The sequence below is a fragment of the Diplodia corticola genome (genome assembly GCF_001883845.1).
Source record: "Diplodia corticola strain CBS 112549 chromosome Unknown scaffold17, whole genome shotgun sequence".
NCBI classification, from domain to species: domain Eukaryota; kingdom Fungi; phylum Ascomycota; class Dothideomycetes; order Botryosphaeriales; family Botryosphaeriaceae; genus Diplodia; species Diplodia corticola.
Genome location: NW_017971496.1, coordinates 88,378 through 109,870, shown reverse-complemented (window position 1 = coordinate 109,870; position 21,493 = coordinate 88,378). Strand labels below are relative to the sequence as shown.

Below are 21,493 nucleotides of genomic sequence, written 5' to 3'. Positions count from 1 at the left end.
AGCGCGGTCGGCGGCGGGCGCCACCCCTCGTGGCCCGGCCCCTCATCCCCCCTTCGTCTATGGCAGGAACCGGTTTCCGCAATGAAAGGGAAAAGGCCCGGCCATCACCCGGTTGGGTACACTACTATACTAGTAAAGGCGCGGGGCTTCTTGGGCCCCCCTCGACAAGCAAACCCTTTGTTTGCCACCCGCCCGTCGTCGCCATGATGACTGGTTGCGCTCTCGTTCTTGGCTGCTTATTATTATCTGTCGGGAGAGAGGCTCGGCAGTGCAATGCCGAAATGCCAGTTTATTATTATAATCTGCCGCCTACCTAGCTTGTGCGCCCGGTGTTCCACGTGGGTCAGGGCGGAAAAGCCTTGAGACGGGCGCGGAAGGGTGCGGCTTGGCTTCTGGAATCGGCGATGACGACGATTGAGTCTGAGTGTTCCTCCCCATAGCACGGTGGAAAGCGCCGTGGTGGTTTGCTGAAAACGGACAAGTGAGGGGCGGGCTGGGGCGGTACGAGCAGCAGGTAGGTGCGCTTTGCAGGCTCTGCTCTCATCAGCGTGAAGTGGATGATCGCCAGCAGCGGAGGAGTAATGGGCAGCCCGCTCGAGTGTTTCCTGGGTCCGCCCCGCTTGCCAGCCACTGTCGTCCCTCTGGCCGCAGCGCGTCGCTACGGTCGGAGGCCATTCCGGGAAGAGGAGCAAGATCAAAGGCCGATGGGTGGATGACGATTGATAGATAGACGAGATTGCGGCAAGCGAGGTGCGATTCAGGGCCCTGATTTGCCTGTGATTTGCCGATCAGGTCTTGTCGCGCAGGCTTTCTTTGCTTCTTTTCTGCGGTCCCAGCAAGGAGTCACGCCCGGCCGGTCACCGGTGAGCTTGTTATCGGGACGGGGCCCAATAATGAGAGGGCGATGGGCGGATCAGAATCCCGGCTGCGTCGTCGTCGTCGTCGTCGTCGTCGTCGTCGTCGTCGTCGGAAAAGGCAAAAGGGCACCTGCATGGATCGGAGAGGATCCGGCCGTGGGCCGATGATGCTCACTCCGCACTTTCCAGCAGAGCAGCTCGCAGCTCCATACGTGGCAACCGCAGGCATCCCAGCACCTCGGGCCCTTCGCACCCGCACTGTGGCACTTCCTTTCTGTGCGCAGTGATCCCGCGATTCCCCGTAGCTTCCGCGACCAGGGCACCCCTCCTTTCCCTCCCCTAGGCCGGAGTGAGCCCCGCTCGTCCGCGACTCGCGTCGCGTGGCAGAGAGAGTGCGCGAAGTCGCATGCAAATTGCGACCAAAATCCCATGGCAAAGCTTTGTCGCGCTCCCCTGCATGCGCTCCCGTGCGACCTTGGCGAATTTCTCGACCTGGAGTTCTGCCTTGATCGACGTCGGAGGTAGATGAACGGCGGTTGTCGCGGGAACGGCAGGAACAGAAGCAACAACAACAGCAGCAGCAGCAGCAGCAGCAGCAGCAGCAGCAGCAGCAGCAGCAGTGCCAGCTCGGGCCGCGCTGTGGCAATTTGGATGCGCCTATCTCCCCCTCCCGTGTGTGGGGCGGGGAGACAAAGACAGGTCGACTGTTGGGTTCGAAGAAGGAAGGCGTCTGGAAACAGGGCCGATGGAGCACCGGAGGCGCGGGTGTTCGACGGGGAAGGAAGCCGTTGAATCCATGGTGCTGGACCCTCGGCTACCTCTGCACTACCAGCGCGTTCCTTTGCTAGATTTGCCCTCATTCTCCCATTGTTATGGCCATTATTGATGAGGTTGCGCCGTCTGGCACGTGGCCAAGACGGAAGCGAGGCAGTGCCAAAGACCGAGACCGAGACGGCGATAGTGCAGGCCCGGGCAGGAGCAGCGTGGCAGGGCGTGCCTGGGAGTGGGGACGACGTGTTGACTCGTGTGTTCGTCAATCTCGCGCATGGACGTGGGGAGCAGTCGATCCTGTCCGATCATGGACAGGGGTGCGCGCAAACAGGCCAACAGCATGTCGTGCTGCGGGAAAAAGCAAGTCACTGCCGCAACACCGACACTGCCCTGAAAGCTTCGCCTGCCCTTCCACCGGAGTCGCGTCACGCGTGCTGGCAGACGGCCGCCGGCTGTGGACCATCTGCCCATCATCTGCTCTTCAGCTCCGGCCCCACCCCAGCTCGCAACACCAGCCAAGTCGGTACATGGCCAGCTAAGCCTCCAACGGCATCCCTCCCGCCGCCCGCACTGTGGCACTGCGTATCTCGTGCCCGGCCAATCACGATGCACCGCCGACTAGTCTTGCATCCCCTTCGTGGCCTGCAGCGTCTTTTTCTTCAGGGCGGGTGCGCCTGCAGCAGCAGCAGTAGTACCTAGTGTGGCGACGCCCTGTGCAAATCAAATGCGGTTCGCGCTACTGGCTGCCCGCCCGCATCGCCCGCATCGCCCGCATCCTACCTCCCGCCAACACCGCACCCGAGCACACGTGAACATGCACCCCATACTCTCATCTTCTGTGGCTTGCAGCATGCGCCTTCCTTCAGCCTCGCTAGCCTCCCGCGTGGAATGTTCGGTGTAGCGTGCTCTATCGTTTCACCAGAACTTTAAACCATTCCCGTCTCATTGCCCACGCCCGTCGTCACGCTTAAATCCATTGCCGGTGGTTCAGCTCCGCGCTCGACACGCCACCAACGCAACCCGTCTGTGTCTCCACATGTTCCAGAAGCAACCGCCGCTGCGCTTCGCGGAGAACCCCCGCGCTTAAACTTCGCAATCTTCACCCAGGGTCTGCTGTCAATGCGGCCCAAGTCACATGCCACCTCTCCCCTTACTCGCCCTAATCGTCCAATCGCCTTGAATCGCACACTGCAGATTATAGATGCACTCTGCGACAGCGTTGTACAGCTGCCATGACGGGGAAACGGAAAAACGCCAATTGCCCGGTGGAAAAAGGAAAAATAGGTTACCACATTATGACACTTCGAAGCAAAAGAACGGCATCAGAAGACGGCCACATGCCGAACCGACGGCTACAAGCGCCTTTTTGTTTTTCGGTGCTTCATGCTCTTTCAGCAAGCCTCAACTCAAAAAAAAAAAAAACTCCCACCTTCTACGTCGTAGTACTAGGTAGACGAAAGAACCAGCGCAACTGCTTCAACTAAGAAAACTCAGGACAAACCACTTCACCAACTCATGTCACCGCCAAACAACGTACCACAATCGCCCCACATTTGTCGGGCAGAGTCCCAAAACGCCCTACCGTCATTCCGTCGCCTCGTCGCCACACCGCCCGTGCATTCAGCCACAGAGAATTGGGGGCCGCTGGCGGCTGGCGTCGTCAGCCCAAGACATCATGATCGTCACCGATCTTCTCGTATCCAGGAGTCAGTCATGGGAGATTCGTGTCCAACGAAGAAAGCCAAGCTCTGTCTGGGCGGAGGGCGTGTGTCATGTCGCAGCCCTGATCTGTTACAGCCAAGATGGCTCTTCCCGGCGTTTTCCCGCTACTCCAGTCACCATTACTGGTGGGAGAAGAGGTTGGCTGAAAGGCGGTTCAGAGATCGCCTTTTCCCTTCGTCCGCTGCCTCAAGTGAAGTCGAACTATCGGTACAGATCGCCAGGGATATGTCCAAGGTTGCATCAGAAATTCCTCACGCTCAAGAGCCACACTGTCATGACACACACCCACCTGGAGGATTCAAGCCTGGTCGTCCCATCAAGATGTAACGTCTATCACTATATCTCCCCCACAGGAGGCAATTGTGGCTTTGGAGGCCATCATCAAACCAGTCACCGTGGCGGTCAATCTCGGATGCACAGAGCAAGCCTGTCTTCCTATGCTGTGTGGCTTGGCCTTATCAACTACACCACGCTGACATGTAGCCTACTTTCACGCCAAAAGATGATTGTCATGACTTGTAAAAATCAGGGTTTATTAGCGTGCACAGCATTCGCACCACCTTATCTGCGACAGCTCTGTTCAGCAGCATAATCTGAATTTCCCATCACGATTCAGTCCCACTGGAAGAGAAGGATGCTGCCGGTATTCACAGCAGACAACATGAGAAGTGTTGTTACCTGTACTCCGGAAAACACCATCCAGCTCCCCCTCGTGTTTCAAGCCTCTTCCCCTTTTCTTCTAGTCACCAAATACAGAAACGCATCATACCTAAAAGCTTTCTTAGTCCAGTTTGCCACGAATAGCCACATAGCACCAACTTCGAGTCTCTATGATTGCACTACAATCTGATCCATCAGAGCCCTCACTCTCGCGACCAAAGCGCACTCGTATATAAACAAGGCACAAACGTGGTGCTTCTCACTAAGGCCCTTATAGTGATCTCAGCTGCTTTCGTGTGCCTTCATGCGCTTTTTCTACTCACTGCACGAACGGTGAAGGGGAAAAGAAAACTGGAAACGGAAACGCAGTCAGGCCCCGTCACCTTTAGGCAGCCCAGGGAGCGAACAAGATATATCGACATGTGCGTGAGCGAATATTGACCAATCACTTTCTTGGGTGAGAGAGACGAAAAACCCCCAGGTGAAGTATCGATTCCAGCCAGCAGCCCAAGTGTCAACCAGCCCATGTTAATGGTGCACGAGGCATGGACCATCAATGCAGACTCTACTCCTCCGAGGCGTCGACGTCCAACGTACTATACAGTTCGTCTGTTGGGATTGACAGAGTGGACCAGCCATAGGAAGCTTTCTGGTAAGTGCTCGCAGGCTGTCTCACACTCCGCCGCACTCCTCTCTGCCTCGGGGAACCATTCTCATGTATCTCGTGTACTGCTTCGCCATGCGTCTCCCTTGTACTGAGACTGGCCTTGGATCATGGTACCCTCTTGTGTGTCGGGTGAGTGACTTTCTTGTAATCGTCGCGTAGTATGGTAGTCGTCGAATCACATCGTACACGAGATTGCCGTCCTCACTCACGGTGCCGTATATCACGGCCGGAGCGCCGTCGGCCTTCTTCGCCAATCGATTGTACGAGAGGCTTTTTAGTCATACCGTCCGACGACGCATTTGAATCGACATTCTAAGCATCATTGACTTTTTGTTTTAGGCCGATCTCTGTATTAAGTATCGCTCGCCTCCACCAGCGTGGAAAACAAAACAAAAAACAATAACGCATTTCAGCGAAAAGAGTTGTCCAAGTATGATTTTCTGTATGTTTATGTCCGTCCTCCCGGCCTGTCCTAACCAAATCCCAAACCAGTTACACTCATCCAGGCCAAGGAAAAAGCCCACGATCATCAGTACGAGATCTCGCCCCCTGGCGCACCCTACTCCCATCACAGGTGGGAAAAGGGCAAGCCAGGAGGGAAATCTCTCACAGCTCCAGACAGGCTGGTAGCCGTAGCCCCCCAAAACGACGACGAATAAAAAACAGGAAACACCCACAAGAAACTAACCAGAGTCCCCAAAAGCAAACAGTTGAAAAGAGAAGGAGAAATAAGATCCTCCAAGAGCCGACCGGTCTATGCAAACGCCGACAATAGAGAGATGGATGCAATGGGGTGAATGCAATGGGGTGTGGTTTGTATGCACTGTACTGGGTTTTTCTGATGGGAAAGGCGGGGGGGGAGAATGAGATTGCTGGGCTGAACAAAAGCAATTGGTCTTGTGAGTATCTGTGGTATCCGATGCATCGTCTCCTCCGCTTAAAAATCACGGTTCATCCCAAAAACAAAATGAAAGGCGTACTCCAAGGGCGAGTGTGCATTAGCATGCAAAATAGAGCGGCGAAGGGAGAAGAAAGACCAGCGGAGTGAGTAGAGAGGGTCTGGCAGAGCCCGGAGGAGACAGACGTCGGATGGCGCGGAAACATACATCTACACCCTATCGCCAGCGAAGTCCCAAACCTCGCAGTCGTCTTCGAAGAAGCCTTCGTCAGGCTCCGTTTCCTCGTCGATTTCCTTGCGCTTGAGGCGACGGCGCCTGGTTGTCACGACGACCTGCTCGATCTCTTCGTCACCCTCACGCAGAGCAAAGTCGCTCACCATGCCGGCAGCACCACCTGCGCCCGGACCATTGCCGTTCATGTCAAGGCCGAGAAGGTCGTCGGAGAAAGGATCGTCGTCATAAGCGTGCGATGACGGGAGAGTGACCTTGACAGAGGGGATATCAGATCCAAAAGCCCAGACAGTGCAGTCATCAACGTGATGAATCGCCTGAGCAATCGAGACTTCCTCTTCTACTTGCTGCTCGGCTTCACCTTCGACATGATCCTGGGCAGGAACGTCGTTGATGAACAGGTCAATCCGCCTGTCGGTATGGAACGGCTGATAAGGCGTATTGGTCTCAATCTCCGCAGTGGCTAGTGGATGAGCCATCATGCCCTTTGCCTTGGTCGCACCGACGGCAGGAGCTTTCGGGTTCCAATAAGAATCTCCAGACCTTCCAGTTCCAGGAAGCGGCGCAGGCTCTTCACCTGGCTTCGAGGTGAGATACGCAAACGTAGCGGGAGCGATAGTGCTATCTCTGATTGGGTTCAGGCCGTACTCGACGAGTTTCTGCTTGGTAATGCGTGTCTGGGGCCTGCCGTTCTTGCTACGAACCTCCTTGAAGTTGACTTTGTGAATGGTCAAAACACCACCAGAAACGAGCGCGATGCGAGGATCACGGTACTTCGGGTTGACGAGCCAGACCACCGATGATGCGTTCACGCCGTTGACCAAGGAAGGCAGCTGAAGCTTGTTGTCGCTAGCATGCTTGAGATTGCTGGCAGCACCACCAATCGACTTTCCAATGCCAGCAGCGACGGCTTTTCCACCTTTGGCACCGGCAGCGGGAGTCATGCTGAGGTTGCTCAAGCTAAAGCCAGACCCCACGCTGCCACCACGGTTGCGGACAGAGCTGAAGAAAGGCTTGGCTTTGCCGGTGATGTTCTGAGCAGCTGAGCCGATGATGCCGCTTCCTTTCGGAGGCTGTTCTTCCACAACTTCTTTCTTGGGTTGCTCATTCGGTTTGCGGACGCGCCTTGGTGGCGGCCACTGGAATGCAGATGCGGGCATCGGATACATGTGCACGGTTCCTTTGTCCGTCAGAATTGCAAGCCGACGGGCATTGCCAGCAGACCATGCAACATCAACGATGTTGGCGATGGTCATGCGCGTGAACTTTGCAACTTGCCGCACGTGCGCTTGTGAGGACCTGTTGCCACGTGTGCCACGAGAGCTGGTGTGGTGCATGCAGTTCAAGTCCCAGACGAACTGATTGTCTCCTTTCTTGCTGAAAGTCATCAACATCAGCCCACTGGGTGAGAAGGACAAGAAGCTGCAGCCAAGAGGTGCCGTGAAGGTGGTGAGCGGCTGAAGAGTGCTTCGGTTTTTCGTGGATTCGGTTTCCGCCATCTTTTGCATGTCAAAGATGGAGACCAAAGACGGCTCATTGCTGGATTGCGGAGGACTCTGGCTGTGTCCGTGAGTAGGTGGGAAGTACACTTGCCCCTGGTTGTCGATTGGCATGGTACCATTCGGATTCTGCTCGCTCGCAGGCTTGTTGCTCCAGTAACTCTTCCACGCCTGCATGCCGGTACTGGCAGCCCACTGCATGCCCTTCATGGCTTGCTGAGCCACCTCTCGAGAAGCGTTTTTGAAGAAACTATCTTCAGGAGCATCGACTTGGCAGTTTGCAGAAGGCGGTGGAGGTGGTGCGTGAGTAGTCATCCCCGGCGGCTTTGGTTGGGAGGGTGACAGAAGTGTGGTTCCGTTGAGAGAGTACAATGAAGATGACCCGGGAGGCACAACGGCTATCCAGCGCTCACTGAGCGCAAACAGAGGATTGCCGAAAGAAACCACGTTATCGCCTTCGAGGCTGTTCAACTCCGTCGAGCTCGCCGAGCTGGGGGTCGGGGTATGTTCACGGATTTGAACCGTCGTCCAGACCTTTCCGATGCATCTGAACGACGCCGGGTGGGCTTCCTCCTCCTTCGGTGTGAATACAAATACTTCACCGCTGCATCCCGAAGCAACCACTACGAATTTACCCTTGGCGTCGATCCGCAGATCACCCACTGGAGGCGGGGGCTGAAAGACAGGGCTGTCCAATGGTGTAGTGAGGGGCACTGGCGGGGCCTTGTACAACGTTGCGACATGCGTGCCTTTTTTCAGGGACCATATCTCAACGGTCGTCTGATAGTGAGTCACGTCTGCCAAGTTGGTGTCGCCCAAAGCGGAGGCTGGACGGGTGGGCGGGCTCGACGAGCCTTCGTTCTCATCGGTGCAAGCGCCAGAAGAAGAGCCACTTGAGTGGCGGGTATCCTTTACACCTTCCAAGAGTGGTCCGTGAATGACAAGTGCAACCAATGGACGATCGTCTGCACAAGGGTCTGTACCGCCAGACCACTGCACTATCTTCGCACCAATAACTGCACCCCTTAGGCCTTCCACCCTTCCCAAGACGTTCATGTGCGATGCTCTCACATCAAAGGCGTCAAGACCACCCTCATAACCCACCAAGAGTGCGTTCTGTCCCACCCGTGATGATGGTTTGTCTCCAGCTGCGTCAAGCGTGTCAAATCCACAGTAGTAGCCGTTGGCTCCAGGTGTCATCTCGCCCTGTGGGGCATCCAACCCAAAGTCGACATCAGGCAGATTATAGAAATGTGACTGTGGCTGGTGTGGGAGCGGCGGCTGCTGCGAATACTGCGAGAACATGGACGCACGGCGATCTCGGGGTGGCGACTGGCGCGGGGAGACGCCTAGCCTGCCGCCAAAACTGGGGTAGTGGTTCGGGTGGCTCATCGGCCTGCCCCCAATGGTAGGTGGGGAGTTGGAGACGCCGAAGTTCTGGCCGGGCGAGCCGCTCAAGCTTCTTCCATTGGGTGGGCCTTGTCCAGCAAAGAAGGGCAACGACTTTGTCCACTCGCTGGTGTAGTGTGCGGCGGTTGTTGTGGTAGTGCCAAAAGCGGAAATGAGAGGCGAGGTCGCAGGATTAGGGGAGGCTTGGTATCGCGTTGCAGACTGCGGAGACTTTGCTCTATTGAGAGGAAGACGTTAACAAAGGACTGGAGCTGGTGAGGAGACGCTGCAGGCGGGAAAGCGGGCTGTGGGCGGTGAAGTAGAAGCTTTATCGGCCACGTTTGCGCTGGCTCCCGCCAGTTCGCCGGTTCTGATCCGATCGATGGCAACCACGGCTCAAGGTGGTTGTCCACCATCATGTTTGTCGTGGAGCGGCAAGGGCCCCGGAATGTCTGCCGGATAGCCCCTCACTCTCGACTCCGCTGGGGTGACTCACATCTCTCTGGGGAAGATACGCGTAACGCGCTCCCCATAGCGGTCTCTTCGTCCAAATTCATATCGCGATATGTTCCGCCCTCGGGTCTGCACGGTGTCGACTCCTCGCGATCGGTTGCGGTTGTGCTGTTGGTATAGGTATCCAATGCCGGGCTGGGGGTTCGTCAGGGCTGCCGCGTTCTCAGGCGATGAGGGCATGAAATGAGCTTCGGCGGTTGCGGGCGGGAGAGCGGGGGCGCGAGCGCAGTAGTCGGGTTTGGGATGGAGAGCGAGCGGCGGTGTCTGGCTGCTCGCTGCTGCGTTGGAGGGTACCGGAGCTTGGACGCAGCGCGGTTGCGTGGCGGGGAGACGTCACCGGTGGTGCCTGAGACAATGGACGGTTGCGGCGTGGTACTCGCCCGTGATCAGGCCTTGTGCGCGCTTTTCCGCGTGCCGGAGCTGCTCTCGGTGCAGGTGGCTCTTGTCGCGTCTCACGGAGGGCTGGTTGCGATACGCGCCGGGTCTGGCTGTCACAGCGGAGCGGGTCGGCGGGCGGGAATGCTGGTACCGGCGAAGTCCGGGTGCGATTCGGCCGGTTATGCAAAGACAGGAGGGGGCATGAAGCGCGCAGAGAATCCGAAGAGCTTCAGGCGCGGTGGGTTTGTGGTGGGGGAGGGTGTTGAGAGCGGGGCAAGTGAGTTGTTGAGGCGGTACCTCTGGTTGAAGCTGCGCTGATACGGGGAGTATCTGCGAGCTGCATGCCGACGGCGGCGGGAGGGGGCATCAGCGCGGGGCCATGCAGCCTCCACGGCCGGCCTGGTCCCACCTTAGCCGCGCACGTGAAGCGGAGCTTTATCTTCGTCATTTTGCGGCCTCTCGCAGCCCTCGCTCAAGTCACGCCCTGTTTTACCCTCGACAGCCCGCGCGCCAGCGCTGTCACGAGGCCATGCCACGCCACTCACCGCCGCCCAGCGCCACACGCTGCCCGCGAAGACAGCGCTCCACCCCGCGCAGGATGACCCCTGGCCGACGTGCCTCACGCTGCGCTGCACGCCTGCTGACTGCCATGGCAGTAAGGAGCCGCTGATCCGTGACGCCAGCACTCATGGGGTGAACGCTCCATGCTCTTACCACACTCCTTGCCGTCTCCGCCACAGCACAATCAACGTGTATTGCACCCGAGCCCATGCCGATCCTTCGCAAATATTGGCTCAGTGCGCGACCGGCCAATCACAGTGCCGGTCTAAAGCGCTGATTACCCTTTTCGTCACCTCGTCCATCAGAGTAGCCTTCTAATAATACACGGCTAATCGTGCCGGCCGCCTCCGACGGAGCTCATTCTGGCCTTGAAACACGGAGCGAGCATATCTATTACCGCACTCCCGGCTCTGCCTTCCATGCATGCAACCCTCAGCGGCATCGTCGACTCCGTACGACCGGCTTCTCAGCCCCTCCCTACTCCACTCCATTCGTGTCGTCATCTATGGTTCCGTCCGACTCCAGGTGGCAATCTCCCGTACAATATCCGGGGTAAGACGATCAGATCACCACCTGTCTGGTGACCTTCTAGAACGTACGGTACCCTATGCTTCGCTCACTTTCAGGGGGGTTTCTTGTCCAATCCCGTTAATTGCCTATCTAAGCCGAGTGTAACCGTAGAGCCCGACCTTATGTCGTCTTTCCTTGCTCTGCCTCACGAATCGATCGCATTCCTGAGAGCCGTTTCCCAATCCCATCCAATCATCCTCAAACCCATGTTACTCCACAACCAATAGCTCACTCAGCCCTTGTTCAGTAGAGGGGGTTCAGTAGGACCAGTCTCCATAGAAACGGTCTCCATAGGAATGGTTCCGCTAGGAACGGTCCCCATAGAAACGACATTATCAGCAGGGATCGACTGCTCCAAGTTGGATGTCGCCTCCGTAGATGTGGTACCTTCCGCACCATCTGCCATCTCCGCATCGACCCGCGTCTTTGAAGGACGCTTCGGCGGCTCCAGCGAGGTCGGAACACAGCCATGGGGCTGTCCTGCCTCAACGAACGGCATGTTCTGCAACTTTGAGTCACTCGACTTGACCGGGATGACAGAGATGCGACAGAACTCCTCGTCACAGCCAAAGCGAACTTGCCAGTAGTGCGGATCGGCGATCGAGGACATCCTGAAGCCGCGGATGTGCGGTGAAGGTCCATCCTCAGTGACGCCATATGCACGAATCTCTTCGAGGCTCAGGTCGTCCCAGGCCTTCTGCATGATGTAGCGATAGTCCAGAGTGACACGCTGTGTGAACAAGTGGAGAGCGTAGTTCTTTGCGTCGGCCTGGAGTCGGAAGGCTTTCGTGTAATGTTCAACGGTGGAGAACCCGTCGGTCTTTGGGCGTTGATCCTGTACGGCGAACTCGAACTGCGATCCTCCATACTCCACCATGGGCTGGTACTGGATAAGCACGACGTAGACGGTGTCGCTCCGTTGAGAACTTTGGGGAGCCTGTGTCGTCTGGGCTGTATTGGCAGCGTCGTTAGTAGGGGCCGGTTGCTTGTTCTGGGTGCTAGCATTCACATCGACGTCGCCGTTTCCGTTGCGTTGAGGGATGCCTTGCGCATTCTGTATGTCAGAATCGTTTGCGATGAGCGCGTCACGCACAGGATCGAGAGGTAAGCTAGCGGGTTGCGACTGCAAGAGATGATCACAACCGGGTAGTTGTTGACGGCGTGCTACAGCAGGATGGAACGGCTGGATCTGAAACCGTCTCTGCTCAGCCAGACGCGCTGCCTCTTTCCTGTACTCGTGACTATCTAGGTCGAGTTGCTTCATATGCATCAATCCAACGAGTTCAACATGTGTGAGGGTGCAATAGTGGACACCAACCGTCACCTCTGTCTATGTGTTATTAAGGTATGCCATACTACCCTGAGGGTGGGAGGAAGCAGGGTATCACGGAGACTTACATGGGGCTTGTCAACACTTGGAACGACCGTGATCTCCACTCTCCCAGCAGGGTCAGTCATCCAGGCCGGCACCGGTGGCTTCTTTGTTTCGTTGTGTATGATAGCCTCGGGCACGCCACCGTGATCGGTCTGGTCAATCTCGTCGGTTTGATTGGTCTGATAGGTCTCGTCGGCCTGGTCGGTCTAGTCGCGTAATAAGTTCCACATACGAGAAAGATCATGAGAATACAGACCTCGTTGTTCGCAGTTGCAGGAACGCAAGTATCATCTGGCGCGTCGGGGTATTTTGGCGGTGTGGGCGAGGGCGTAGAGACCTCCATCTTTCTGGCCATTAGCGCAGTAATCGCAAGCAATATAGGAAAGTCTTACATAGTCGCTGAGCGAGGAGTCGCTCGACGCGCCGTCAGACGCCGTTTCCACGTCTTGCTGCATAGCAGCTGTCGATGGGTTCTTTTTTGAGGTTGAGAAGCTGGGCAAAGTGCGCGTTGTCCGGTTGTGTTCAGGCGTGGCGGCGTGGTCATCAAAAAGGAAGGAGCGTTGCCGCAGTGCCGAAGGGCTAAACTGCGGTCCTCCCATCTGCACCTCCGTATGCCATCACCCTTTGCGCACGAGCGCACCTATCTAGCTGGGCTGTAAATCTCTGTATGTAGGGAACACCAACTTTCAGCAAACTTGTGGTGGCTGTTTTGCTTGTGCGCTTTGAGCTGGTCCCTGCGGAATAGATCAGCGCACAACATACCGACTAGACCGAGCTGATTCAAACAAAACCTGAAATTTCTTTCCATAAGTCTATTAAACGAACCCAACCGGTACCCGCTTCGCCAATCCAACGCCAAAATGCTCGTTCAAAGTCGTAAGACATAAACTATGCTGCAGTCGCTTCTTCGTTGGCATCCTTGGCCGATGAACCGCCACAAACACTGCCGACAAATTCCTTGTAACGAAACACATCTCCACGACCCAACGCGCCTTTGCCCATCTTTCCTAGGGCTCTGCGGCCTCTGAAGCCTTCGACGACTCTCTCAATCTCCAGCTCCGTAAGTCTCTCCTGACCTGGCTCCGGCGCTGTGTTCATCAATGCATCCCTCAATTCCGCGACATCAATTTGGCCATCATCCTGGTCATCGAATGCTTCGAAAGCGGAGAGAAGCTCCCGCTCCCTGCTTAAAGGTGCGAGCAGGGAAGCCATCATGTTGAGGTATGCGGAGAGATTCAGCGACTGCGGCTGCCCGTCGAAATATGGAGTGATGGAAGCAGGACCGTTATCGAGGCCAACCTGAGAGAGAGCTTCCTGGACGTCCGGAGCGCTGATGTTGCCTTTGTTGTCGCGGTCGAGCACGCTGAATGATTCACGCATGCTGTGTAGCAAGGCCGGAGGAAGGTGGGCGAGTGGGTCGCTGCTACCGAGCAACGACGCAGCCCTGGCCGCAGGTGGTGGCCGTTGCGGCCGACGCTCAACAGGCGGAGAGGGGGGAGGCTTGATGGTACTCGTATCGGTGGTCATGGTGATGTTGCGTTGGACAGGAGGGCGGGTTGGCGAGGCTGGGGGATCTGGGCTTAAGGTGGTCTTGCGAGTTGTCAGGAACGGGCTGCCCAGACTAGGCCTGTCAGAAGTCTCCGCTGCGGATCCATAGCCTGACTCGTCGGGTTTGGCGCCGTCGGTTTCGTCATTACTGCGGACGGAAGATGTGGAGCGGCGAAAGGGACTGTCGCGTTCCTTCGCGGGTGACAACCGCGAGGGTGTGGTCGGACGAACTTCCGAAGGCCTCGAGGGCGACGCGAAGGGCGAGCTGCGCAATGCCGACGGAGAAGTCGTGTCGAGTCTCGAGCCTGAGCGACGGAATGGGGAGGCGCGATTGGGGTTCGCAAATAGATTTGAGGTCCTGAGCGGGCTCGAAGGGCCGGGGGCGGACGACTAGGCGCGGATGGGTTAGAGCAGCGCAGCGGCGTGCGGATGGGCTTCTTACCATGTTTGGGGCGTGAGGATCGGAGCGCGGTGTGGAGGGCGGTGGTGGCTATGGCGGTGACAGTCGCCGGTGCAGGTGGAGTTGCACAGGCGCAGGCAGGGCGATGACGCGCGTGTTGATGCTGGGCCGGCTTGGGCGCTGTCGGTGGAGCAACGCGCCAGGCCAAGCGGCGTGGCCTTGGGGGACCCGCGCGGGAATTAGCGAGTCCTTCGACCAGGGGCTCGCCCGTCTAGGCGCAGCCCTGCCGCACTACATGCGGCGCGTTTGGCTGCAGCTGGGCTCGCAAAACTCTCATCGTCTCTAGCAATGGCGTCCGGATAGAGTGCATCGTGAATTCTGCTCAGTCCTCCGTTGCACCGCGTCGTCAAAACACGCGCCGCGCAAGACACGCTCCCCGCACGAGTCAATCACCCCCACCGACCGTAACCCCTGCTCCACTTCACATCAGAGCTCTCCTGGCCCCTTCCACCATGGCCTCCGTGCAAGTCGCGCGGCCTCCACCGCCTTCTCCTCCCACGACTGTCGCCCCTACTGCCACCAAATCGCATCGCCAGTCGTCGCTCTCCAGTTTCCCGCCCTCGCGCTCCCCGTCCACACTCTCGCGCCCCTCGCGCTCGCCCGCGCCGGCTCTGATCCCCCGCGATTACAGCCCCTCTGCCTCGTCGCGCAGCTTTAGACCGCGCTCGTCAAGCCGAATGGGTCGCCCTCTGCGCTCGCAGTACCCCTCGAATTCGCGCGAGAACCATGTCGAGTACATTCTTGTCGCGAGCTTCGATATCGACCGGGGGAGTATCATGGAGCACCAATACCCCGGTCCAATCAGCGGCGACGAGCATATGCTGGCAGACCTGATGCTTCCGGATCAGGCTCACGTCCGTAGTCAGGACTGGACAATATTTTTCTTGCACAAGGATACCGAGGCTGAGGAGGAGGCCAAAGAGGAGCGGCGAGAGCGCAGGCGTCTGCGCAGTGAGCGGAAGGCGAAGAAGGCCGCCAACGGCAACGGCACCGGAGAGAATGGCGCCGTCTCAGACGAGGAGGAGGATGACGACGATGATGATCTCGACTCGGAAGACTCGGAAGAGAGTGACGATGAGGGTTTTGAGGGGCCGCCTTTAATATATGTGCTTAACTTAGTGAATACCAAGCAAGACAATACAGTAAAAAGGTATGTACGGCTGCGGTGAGCATCAAAGGCCATTGTTGACGCGGTAACAGAGGCGCTGTCTGCAAAGCAATGGCAATCTGCACAAGGCACAGCTTCCTCCACATTTACAAGGTAACCATGTCTCCCGCTCCCCTCCATCGAACGCCTGGATGCTCATTTGCTCCCAGCCATTACTGCTGCTTGCTATCGAGGAATACTTCCGTAACCCCGAACCAGAGACACTCGCTTCCCTATATGACTCTCTCAATTCCATGGATCTCTCGCTATTACCAAGACTGTCTTTCCTCGAACGCAATATCCTCCAGGCCTCTTCCGCACCCGATATGTTCATCGAGAAATTCGAGCAAATGGTCGCCCAAAGACAGCTCGAAGATATGAAGGACACGCGACTAGCGCTGTCCAAGACAACTTCGGGATCTCCAACTCGTGCGCCTGCCAACAAATACACTCTTCCAAGAGACACACATGAGTTTGAGTCTCGGGTCATGTACAACGGGATCCCAGTGCCCATCAAGGTTCCAACTGCTATTCAGCCGGAGACCGTTGGAGATTTCTCCCTCATCAAGCTCATCCAGACCTTCTCTACACCGCACGCCGCTTCTCCACAACCTTTCACGCTGCATCCGCACCTCACAACTTCTGGAGCCTATACACATCCGATTATTGTGCTGGTCAACGCTCTGCTGACCCAAAAACGCATCGTCTTTCTCGGTCATAATCGTCCCTCTGGAGAAGTCGCTGAGGCTGTCCTTGCAGCGTGTGCACTAGCATCCGGAGGCGTGCTACGAGGATTCACTCGCCACGCATTTCCCTATACCGATCTGACAAAAATTGATGACTTGATCCAAGTTCCCGGATTTATTGCCGGTGTCACCAACCCTGCGTTCGCTCATAAGCCGGAGTGGTGGGATGTGCTTTGCGATCTGCCTGCAGGTCGTATGAAGATCTCTCACAAGATCGAAGGCGCAGGGATAACAGACGGCCTACTCTACTTTCAACAGCAGCAGGCTATGCTGCCCCCCGGGCTTGCGAGCGCTCTTGGTCAAGGTCTGAATGCTAACCTCAGCATGAGCATGCCCAGCACCAGCGGAAAGGATGTCGATCCCACGGGAGACACCCAATTCATGGAAGCCATCCTCGGTGCCATCTCCAATCGTCTTGGAGAAGGAGCAATCCGATCGCGCTTCCGTGACTGGGTGCTGAAGTTCACGCGGCTCGCAGCCGCGTCCGAGGAGACGGTATACGGAGCTTCGGCTCTGCACATCGGCGCGCAATCCGCGGCTTCGGCGCTGTCGCCCACGTCGCCCGAAGCCGAGTTCTCGCCCATCGACGCCAATATCAAGGGACATGGCTACGTGTGGGCCACCGAGTCCGAGAGGCTGCGGGAGCTGGGCGCGAACGTGCATCGGGTGGAAGGGTGGCGCAACACGCGCTCGTACTACAGCTACGTCCAGGACCTGGCGCGCATGTGGGAGCGACAGCCCATCCGGCACCTCGACCTGCTCTGGTTGCTTGACCGCCTGCGCGCAACGCGCCTGACCCACGAGCAGAGCGCCGGCGTCTACCTCGCCCTCGCCCGCGCGGTCGAGGAGGCCGGCAAGCCAAAGCCGGGCGACAGCAAAGAAGACGCCGCGAGCAACCACAACAACAACATCGCCGCCATCATGAACGAGAACGAGAACAGCGCCTCTCCGGACGAAGACGGCAACGGCAGCCCGGTCAGTCCGACGGCAAAGGTCGGGCCGGACCACCGCGCGCTCTCGCCCACCTCGGCCGCGGCGCAGCGCCAGTACGACACGATCCTGCAGCTGCTGAGCGTGACGCCCGAATCCAACAGCGGCCTCTTCCACCTCTCGCTCGGCCTGTTCCACCCGCGCGTCGACGTGCGCCAGGCCGTCGTCGCCCTGCTCGAGAAGGTCATGGATCACCCGGCCGGCCGCCACTTCTGGGCCAGCCTCGGCCGCTTCGCCAAGCTGGCGCTGTACCGCATCAAGAGGGAGCAGGAGGTGGTGGTCACGCCTGGGCTGCTGTAGTGACTGGGTCGTTGTTGAATGAATCTTTGGCTTTTGTTTTTCTTCCCTTCTCCCCCCATTTTTTTTGGTGGCCTCTTCTTTTTCATTTTCGGGTGGCTTGTTTTGATTTCTCTCGTGCGAAAGAAGTGGGCAACGAACGCAGAGCGGAGGGATTGATTTGTGATGGGAACGAAGAAATGAAAACGATACCCGATTCTCTTCCATTCTTCTTGGAATGCTCTACTTCTACAACATATATACACATTCACTCGTATATAGTACAACAGCTATTTAGGCTTGTGGGAGAAGGAAAGGATTTCTCATGTCCGGTAGAGGAAGCTGTGTCATCCGGATCAACAGACGGGGCGGGGTTGTCTGTGTGAGTCAAGCAGTCTGTTTTTATATCGTTCGTTAATGGATTGCCGGATCGTTTCAGCTTCCAAGTACATAGATGGCGAATACTCTTCTATTTCCACGCAAGACCCCCTTCTCCAACGATGTAAAAGGTCTTCTATACTCCCGGCGTTGATGGGTTAGTAAGAGGGAATAAGTCGTGCACCGATGTGCCAAGACAAATCATCTTGCAGCGGGTTGCAAAAGAATTGAGCATACCTACGTCTGCCCCACAGAGGATTTGAACGTCTTCCGTAGGTGATAGGATCCTTTATCTGCAGATATTCCATAGATCTAACATTCGCATCTGTGTCCGGGTGTTCGCTTCAACTATCCACGCAGGAAGGGAAAAGGCGGGGCACGGAGGAATTAAATAGTCTTCCTTGAAATTTGTAATGGTGGAATTTCAGCGGACCCACACAAACATGCGGTAATATCTCTGTGAAGCAGATATAGGTGACTATCCTTTTGGAACGACCGGTTGCAGTGGCGCAATTCGTGACGATCCAGCGAGCGGAATCAGCTTGTCGAGTAGGTGTGGCGTCTAGTACTCTGCGGATGTAACCGAAAAGGAACATCTCAACGCAAAAGTGTGACTTAGATGCCTCATTACTTGTCTGGTCTCTTAAGGTCAAGTATGGCTGTATGATTGGAGGGCTGTTCGGTTGATGGGGGAAGCGAACCGATTGGGCGGGAGCTGCGTTATCTGAGCAGTGGTGGTTGTGTGGCGTACCCAACCTCGCAGAAGCTGCACGACCTCGACGCGCGTAAAGTTGTAGTAGTGATCATGTCGTCTCCAAGTTAATTCGAAGGGAAGCAATACAAATCATTTGCTAGAGACACGATTCCATTCGCTGCCACAATATGATAGGCCTCCATTTTTCGACGACTCATATGCTCTCAAGCGAATCCAAAGACGAATTTCCCTGAACAACAGCGTCAGCCGGTGTGGAGCTATGGTGGTCGTTCAACAAGCCTAGACTGTGCTAGTGGGACAAGAAGAGTGAACAAGCATCTCACGTCATATACTCCGTTCTTGTTCAGCCAGCCGTTGCCTTTCACGGTTGAGAAATCCTCCTGAGGGTTACGGGGCTTACAAGCAAGTCCTCAACCGGGGCTATTCTTACTGATTAGCTGACTGGGCTGAGCGCCACGATCCGATCTACGGTCAGCATGCTCCAGCTTACGAGTGAATCATGTATCAGTAGAGGCGTGGTAGCTTTTGAGTCTTCTGCAGCCACATCGCCATCAGCAGTCGGTCGATCATGCGGAGTGGTGACAAGCTTCTGCACCGCCTTGAAACCTCACCAATGGAGCATTGCTGGCGCAACGTCGTGGAACAAGCCAGTCCATGCAGACCATCACTCGGTATTACAACAACGGTGCGACACTACGTGCACTGCCGTAATCCACAAGCAGAGACCCGGATTGCATGCTGCCCGGCCCCCACTGTTTCAGGCTCTAACGGATACGCAGAGTCCAAGCTCCATGTCGAAGCTCCAGCATCAGAGTCACGGAGTGCCACGTAGAAAGTCGCTGCTTGCTACCTACGTCAACGATCGTCCACCGATAAGCTTACAAGGCCACAGCTTGCCAACCAAAAGGAACCTCTCCCTACATGACCAAGTTCTCTTGAGCCGTTGTTCTATTCTTGGGCAAGGTCCAATCGCTCAAACCCGCCTGCACCGTTTTTAGCTCGCCCCTTCTAACTTGGACGATGTAAAACGTAAGGCGTGCACAGTAATAAGAAGAATGCGAGTAAATCATCATCTCAGAGACTGCCCGATCTGTCGTCAGCATACAACGTATACACGCCGGAGCCGATGGCAGGAGGGCCAACGAACGCATGGACTGCGCGGGTGGTGCACGGCTGACGTAGGTAAGTTGTCCAACGGCCTTGAAAAGAAAAAGCAGCTACCGCCTTTTCGTAAGGTTGTGGCTTTCGGAGGAGCTAGCATGACGTCAGGATGGGGCCTGCGCGACTCGTAAACGACATGAGTTGGAAAACAACCGGCCGACGGGCGCTGTGTAACGAAACGTTGTGCCAAAGGATCCCGTGCTCTGCTGAAAGCGGCATGCTGTGGCCTGTTGCCATGGCTGACAGACCGAAGAGTAGCCTGCTGCAACGATCTGCCGCCCGTGGACAGAAGTGGTGGAAGTGCGGGGTCCCTGAATTGACGGACGTCTCCAGCCATTAGCCGTGCGTCCAGCGTCGATGGCCCTGGGCAGCTGGGGATGGGGATGCCGTCGGCTGAGACGTTTCGGGTCTCCGAATGGACCATCAGCATCATGACATGCATTAGCTGGGGCAGATCGATATGCGGCGAGCCTGGTGGTTGCGCTCAGGGCATAATCTCCGCCTGCACGTGGGCTTTGCGACTGGTCTCACGTCCGGACTCGCTCTCGTACACGCCATGTCCTTCGCAGCTGAAGCGAGCGGAGTGAGAAGACGTCGGTCGGGGGGCACGAGCTGGACGGTGGACGGGTGCCAGACGCGCCTCGTGGGTGCAGCAGATAGCGCAGATGCGGATGCTGCACGACGAAAACGTGACGGGCCTCGTGGGGGGGCGTCTGGATGTGCCACCGGCGGCTCGGCGCCACGGCGGGAGGTCTTGCGGACGCGGGCCAGGCGATAACGGGAGCCGGGTGACCTGTAGACTGATGAGGATGTGCCAGCGGTATCGCGAGCAAAAGACTTCTTGGTCGCAGGACTAGGCCGTGGCGGGCTGCGGGCGGGCTAGCTGGCGGGCGAGAAGGCCATTGTCAAAGGCGCGGGCCGCAGACCGCCAGCTCTGGCTGCCAAAAGCGGCGTGCACTCATGACCACGGCTCTCCACCCCGGCCGCGCATGACAGGTCGACGTTTGGCGGCGGCTGCACGCTGGGCGGGCGAAAGCAGGGCGGCGGCGCGCTGGGCGTTACCCACCCGGCGCGTTCGCACAGGTCTGGCGCTGTCGGCAGAGCAGAGCGTTACCCACCGCTGCTTGCCCTGCGATTTGCTAGCGCAGTAACGTGACGCTGCAGGCAGGGCGGCACCTGGCGGTCACGGCACTGGACGAGTCGCGAGCCGGCAGCGATCCTCGAAATGACCTCAGGTGAGATCTTCCCCGGAAGGGCCCGCTGCAGCAGCGCAAAGGGTGGGGCCCGTTTTGTTTCCGCTTGACTCGGCGGCGGCGCCGACGTAAGCCAGCGAGCCAGCGAGCCAGCGAGCCAGGAACGCGCCTCGCAGTCGCACAGCGGCCCTTGGGTGAGGTTGCGACGGCGGCGCGGTAGCGGCCAGGCCGGGGCTCGGGCGCGGTGGCATGGCGGGAGGAGAAACGGGCTTGGGCGCGGCTCGTCGCCTTGGCCGATCTGCGGTGAAAGCCGGCTTGGGGCGGTGGAGAGGGGCGCTTTGGGGGGATTTGGAAGGGCGTCGTGGTTCACGCGCAGGCCGTGGTGTGATATGGCCGCACCAGTTCCCCGCGCGCGCTCCACGATCATGGCTGGGCTGCAGGCCCCCCTGGTCCGCGCCGCATGCCCAGATATCTGAAAAGAAGACGCTGCCGCGCGCGCTCTTTGTCCAGGCCTGCCCCGTGCAAAGCCACACCCGACCACGACAGGGCGAATACACACTGAGACACGCCGCCGCGCGCACCGTCCAGGCCTGTCGACTAAATCCACCAGCCCGCCCCGGCCTAACCACCGAGCCCCGACCGCCATCCAGACACTGCGACCCAGCGCAGCCGCCTGTCATATCCAGACCCCCGAGCCGACATGTGCGCCAATTGCGCCGCATAGCTCCTCCGCGCCCTCAAATTCACCCCGGTCGCCGCTCAAACAAAGCCCGACTCCCAATCCACC

At 57.5% G+C, this 21,493-nt stretch overlaps 4 protein-coding genes across 4 annotated transcripts; 1 reads left to right on the top strand and 3 right to left on the bottom strand.

Annotated features, from left to right (window-relative positions):
* Positions 1–5,785: 5,785 nt before the first annotated feature.
* Positions 5,786–9,388, bottom strand: BKCO1_1700030 (uncharacterized protein; the record flags this gene model as incomplete). The annotated part of the gene is made up of 2 exons (XM_020271642.1): positions 5,786–8,933; positions 9,192–9,388. The coding sequence occupies 2 exons, from the start codon at positions 9,386–9,388 to the stop codon at positions 5,786–5,788; spliced, it is 3,345 nt and encodes a 1,114-aa protein (XP_020131703.1).
* A 1,561-nt stretch (positions 9,389–10,949) lies between these two features.
* On the bottom strand, positions 10,950–12,547 carry BKCO1_1700029 (uncharacterized protein; the record flags this gene model as incomplete). Its single annotated transcript, XM_020271640.1, has 4 exons — positions 10,950–12,047; positions 12,116–12,298; positions 12,349–12,435; positions 12,485–12,547. 4 exons carry the CDS (start codon positions 12,545–12,547, stop codon positions 10,950–10,952), a joined length of 1,431 nt encoding a protein of 476 aa, XP_020131623.1.
* Positions 12,548–12,980: 433 nt separating this feature from the next.
* BKCO1_1700028 (calcium-binding ef-hand protein) lies at positions 12,981–14,085 on the bottom strand (the record flags this gene model as incomplete). The annotated part of the gene is made up of 2 exons (XM_020271639.1): positions 12,981–14,030; positions 14,083–14,085. 2 exons carry the CDS (start codon positions 14,083–14,085, stop codon positions 12,981–12,983), a joined length of 1,053 nt encoding a protein of 350 aa, XP_020131624.1.
* Positions 14,086–14,552: 467 nt separating this feature from the next.
* On the top strand, positions 14,553–17,283 carry BKCO1_1700027 (protein mesa; the record flags this gene model as incomplete). Its single annotated transcript, XM_020271638.1, has 3 exons — positions 14,553–15,250; positions 15,301–15,361; positions 15,418–17,283. 3 exons carry the CDS (start codon positions 14,553–14,555, stop codon positions 17,281–17,283), a joined length of 2,625 nt encoding a protein of 874 aa, XP_020131617.1.
* Between the last annotated feature and the right edge of the window lie 4,210 nt (positions 17,284–21,493).